The sequence below is a fragment of the Cupressus sempervirens genome, chromosome 11, assembly GCF_028749045.1.
Source record: "Cupressus sempervirens isolate cs-2001-9-10 chromosome 11, ASM2874904v1, whole genome shotgun sequence".
Lineage (NCBI taxonomy): Eukaryota > Viridiplantae > Streptophyta > Pinopsida > Cupressales > Cupressaceae > Cupressus > Cupressus sempervirens.
The window spans coordinates 138583502-138587798 of NC_143128.1; the positions used below are offsets into that span (position 1 = coordinate 138583502).

The 4297-nt window shown below is 35.5% G+C and overlaps 1 protein-coding gene across 1 annotated transcript; it reads left to right on the plus strand.

The window, feature by feature from the left end:
- Positions 1–2717: 2717 nt before the first annotated feature.
- On the plus strand, positions 2718–3893 carry LOC149528581 (glutathione S-transferase F9-like). Its single transcript, XM_089811532.1, has 3 exons — positions 2718–2937; positions 3059–3107; positions 3359–3893. Exons 1-3 carry the CDS (start codon positions 2791–2793, stop codon positions 3796–3798), a joined length of 636 nt encoding a protein of 211 aa, XP_089667658.1. The 5' UTR covers positions 2718–2790; the 3' UTR covers positions 3799–3893.
- The last annotated feature ends 404 nt before the right edge of the window (positions 3894–4297 follow it).

Here is a 4297-nt window from a genome sequence, read left to right on the forward strand (position 1 = left end):
GACTTCAAAAATATTAGCCAAATTTCAATTTTTCTTTTTTGGTGCACTAGGTATACATGTCAACTCTAACATGTTCCAAAATCAGACCAAAATATGAATATTTGCATATATTTGTTTGACGGGAAAAAAAATTCTATTTTTTCATCATTTTTTAAAAATTCAAAAATAAATAAAATTTTCACTCAATTTTTTTTAAAAAAATGATAGACATAAACTTCATCCAATTTTACACATTTCAGTAGTTTACATCAACTTCAAATTCTAAACACAAATGTCACTTTTATGTCGTTAAAGTTGAAGAGTTTAAATTCTGATATCACTTTTCCTTTATAAAAGGTGACACAGGCTTGTGCTTTTACCCCTAGGGGCTTTGTCATTGGTCATAGAAATAAAAACTTCCTTTAGGTTTGCAAGCGTTAACCTTTTCTCACAAAAGGCATATTGCTTAGGAGCAAGCCTATTAGGAGTAACAACAAGGTAATCTTGTAAAGCTTGATGACACACCTCAAATGGCCCCTAAGCCATAAAAACCTACTCATAGTGGCACACAAAAGCCTGGAGAATGTCTAGTAGGTTAGTAAGAACCTGTTGGTTTTCTCAAATGCATTTGATGCCAACTGCAGAATGACAAACCTACACAAAAGTAAAAATTTATTTAGAAGCTTGATCACCAACCTCCAACCAATGGAGATGGGCTTTGATCTGAGCTCCTCGAGCAACATAATTGTCTGCAACTCGCTTCTAGTGCTAAAGATTGGCAAGCCGAACCTAGAGATCCATATCAAATAGATTCATGATGAGGGCTTCCAAGGCCATACATAGATCTTTAGTTATAGCTTAAGATCTACTGCGGTAGTTAGCCAACTATCTACCATAAATGCAAAGAAACCTCGCAGTATGGAGGATGTTATCATTCCACCATCGAATCCACCCAACCTGGGTGTGGGGTCAAGGGTCAAGATTCTAGACTCGAAGAATGTGTGTAATAGTCAATGGATGGGACAACAAAGAAGTATTGAGATAAAACTAAGTTTTACAAGGACAAAGTTGAGCTATTTTCCAAGTGATAGAAAAGATAATGGGGGAATGATCTGATAGCATCACATCTGGCAGAGGTGTGATAGGAAGGGCATACTTGTGAGAAAATGAAAAAAAGGACTGTGCAAAAATCATAGCTTTGTCAAGTCTCTTTAAGACTCTGTTAGACCCAGCTCAAAAATTGGACCATATATGCCAAACCCCATCTGGGTGACAACAACTAGCATTGGGATTTAAAAGTAGCTTGTTTCACATGTAAAACTAGGCCTCTATTTCACCAGCTACCCATTGAAAAGGCAAAAGCCCTTCCTTGTTAGTGGCCAAATCAAACATGTTAAAGTCCCCACAAAAAATTCAAGTTGCATGTGGAAAATGATCTGCCAACTAGTGCCATATGTGTGAACAGTCAACAACATCATTAGGGGCATAAGTGTTAACAATACCAAAAGAATGATTCTAAAATGACAGTAAAATCCAAACCACCCTATGCAGAGGGTCAAATCCATGCAAAATAATAGAAGAAAGTAAATGAGGGGAAAGAAGAGTAACAACTCCACCTCGACCAGCCTCATGCTAAGAAGCAAATATGACACTGTCCAGCCAAATAACCTTACAAGCTGAGGTGAAGAGAAATCCAGCAACTTTAATTTCTTGAAGACAAAGCCAATCAAGATTACCAAGCCAATACTTGGTGTCACGAACAGAATATTTTCTAGGGAGTTATATCAGCCCCTGCACATTCCATGAGAGGAAATTCATGGTAAACCAGCTTGCATGTCATCCTCATCTCCAAGAGAGGAGAAACTATTATGCAAAAATGTGGGAGCATCAAACATGGAGTCATCAAGAGAGATGACCCTCTGAATCTTCTCCCCATTATTAAGATACTCATCGCGGCCATCTAGGTTGTGAGACCGACATAAGGTTGGCTAAGCAATCATCGACACCACTTGCAGCGCTCAAATCAATAAAGGACAGGATCAGGAGTATGAAAACCAACTGTCCCCTACACTCCAAGGTTTCAAATAGGAGGCGGATTTTATATATTTGAAACAATGACCAAATTAATCGATAAAATTTTAAAACTTAATTTAAAAAGAGAGTTAAAATTAATATTCTAAGTTATATAATTCAATTAAAAAATTATTTCATTGAATTCTTTAAAGACATGATTTTCTATATATTGAAAAAGTTATGAAAATATATTAGACTACTAGTTTAAAATTAATATTCTAAATTTTCAAATTCATGAAGAAAAAGATCTATTGATTTCTTTAAAAACATGAAATAATAAGTATTGAAAAAGCTGCCTTCTTCCAAATTTTATCTATATGATAGAAAGACCAAGTTAATAGACTAAATTTGAAATTTTAGTTTAAAAAGTTAAAATTTATAACTCTATTGACCTAGAATGAGGTCAATGAATTTATTTACTTCGCTTTCCATCCACACAAACAAAAACCAAGTTAGATAAACATATTCCTTACGAATACTTCTCTAGTCTCCCATGATAATTCCATCAATAAAGCTAATGAGCAGACGTAGCCTACCTTACAATGGAAATATATTGACTAACCTGTTCTCTTTTATTTCTATTCACACAAACAAAAACTAAATTATAGAGCCCAAATCTTACCTCCTCTCTTCTATAAATACTTCCTTAATCACAAAATGTTGTCAAATGCATAGCAACTCTTGGGGTTTCTGATAGGAAAAGGTATAATTATCTCTCCATTTGAGAAGAAAATCAAAATGGTTGTCAAGCTGCTTGGCCCTGCCTACGCCGCATGCAGCAGAAGGGTTCTTGCATGTTTCATAGAGAAAGATATTCAGTTCGAAATTGTTCCTGTTGATATAATTAAGGGGGAGCATAAAAAGCCAGAGTTCCTGGCCTTACAAGTAGGGGTCGTTTCTTATGATATAATTTTCTTCTATTCTTGGTTTTATAGCAGCCCAATTTATACAGTTATCAGGTTAAGCTTATTGATTTGAATTTGTCTTTGTATGATGTGTGATGCAGCCATTTAAAAAAGTTCCAGTAGTCCAGGATGGAAGTCTCACGCTCTTTGGTAAAGATATTAATTGTGTACTTATTTATGGGTATTTCATTTTATTCTGATTTAGCCAACATGCAGTATGCTGAATGTTTTAATTCAAAACTTATGTTGGTAGCTAACATAATTGCTTTCTTGTGATTCATCTACTTGTATATGTGCAAAATTTTCTGGGTAGTGCATCGACCATTGATATGATCACTGTAAACATATAGATCTGATTTGGGTAGTGTAAATCTGAGTTTATATGAATTGTGTATGTGTAGAATCAAGGGCTATCATAAGATACTATGCTGAGAAGTATGCAGGACAGGGGACTCCTTTGTTGGGTAAAACCCTGCAGGAGAGAGCACTGGTTGAACAATGGCTTGAAGTTGAAGGGCAGTACTATAGCCCTCATGCCACTGCATTAGTTTATCAGCTGCTATTTGCCCCAAAGATTGATGTGCCTCAAGACAAGGCCTTGATTGAGAACAGTGCCCAAAAGTTGGGGGAAGTGTTGGATGTATATGAAGAGAGGCTGTCAAAGAGCAAATACTTGGCAGGGGATTTTTTCAGCCTTGCTGATCTGTCTCATCTTCCATTCACTGATTATATAGTTAATGCTACTGATAAGGGATATCTGATCAGGGATAGAAAACATGTGCATGCATGGTGGGAGGATATTTCCTCTAGGCCTGTGTGGAAGAAGGTTTTGGCCATGTGAAACAATGAATCATGTCGCTTAGGTTTCAAAGTTTCACTTTGTGTTTTGCAAAATAATGAAACCCTCATCTACACTGTAGATGATTGAATGCTGCATTTCAGGTTTCAAATATTTACTGTGGTATGCAAATTAATAAGACCCTCGTCTAGAATGATGTCTCTTGTGTTTCAAATTTTGTGTTAATAGCATAGTTTACAGTTTTGAATTACGTGTGCCTTTTAACACTGAACCTATGGTGTTCTCTCTTCAAAAATAAAATTAATCAAGATGACAGAAAACGAGTTTCTCTTTCTATTTGTTTATTTTTATTTTTAGGTTGTTTTTGTTGGAGTTAATGTTGCAATAGTAGTAAATAAACAATTGTTGTACATGTGGCAAACCTTGTTGAGTTGATCGCAACACGAGTTTAGTTTAGGTGTGAGTCAAAGAGTTTTAGATTAAATTAAGTTCTTATTGTGGATGTGTTGAGTTAGGGTGTCCATAAGTTTCAGTTAGTTGT

Excerpts from the sequence above, each read along its gene's own strand:
- LOC149528581 (XM_089811532.1), top strand. The coding sequence starts at position 2,791 with ATGGTTGTCAAGCTGCTTGGCCCTGCCTACGCCGCATGCAGCAGAAGG. Across the intron at positions 2,938-3,058 it reads CAGAGTTCCTGGCCTTACAA|CCATTTAAAAAAGTTCCAGT; the intron begins GTAGGGGTCGTT and ends TGTGTGATGCAG. Across the intron at positions 3,108-3,358 it reads TGGAAGTCTCACGCTCTTTG|AATCAAGGGCTATCATAAGA; the intron begins GTAAAGATATTA and ends GTGTATGTGTAG.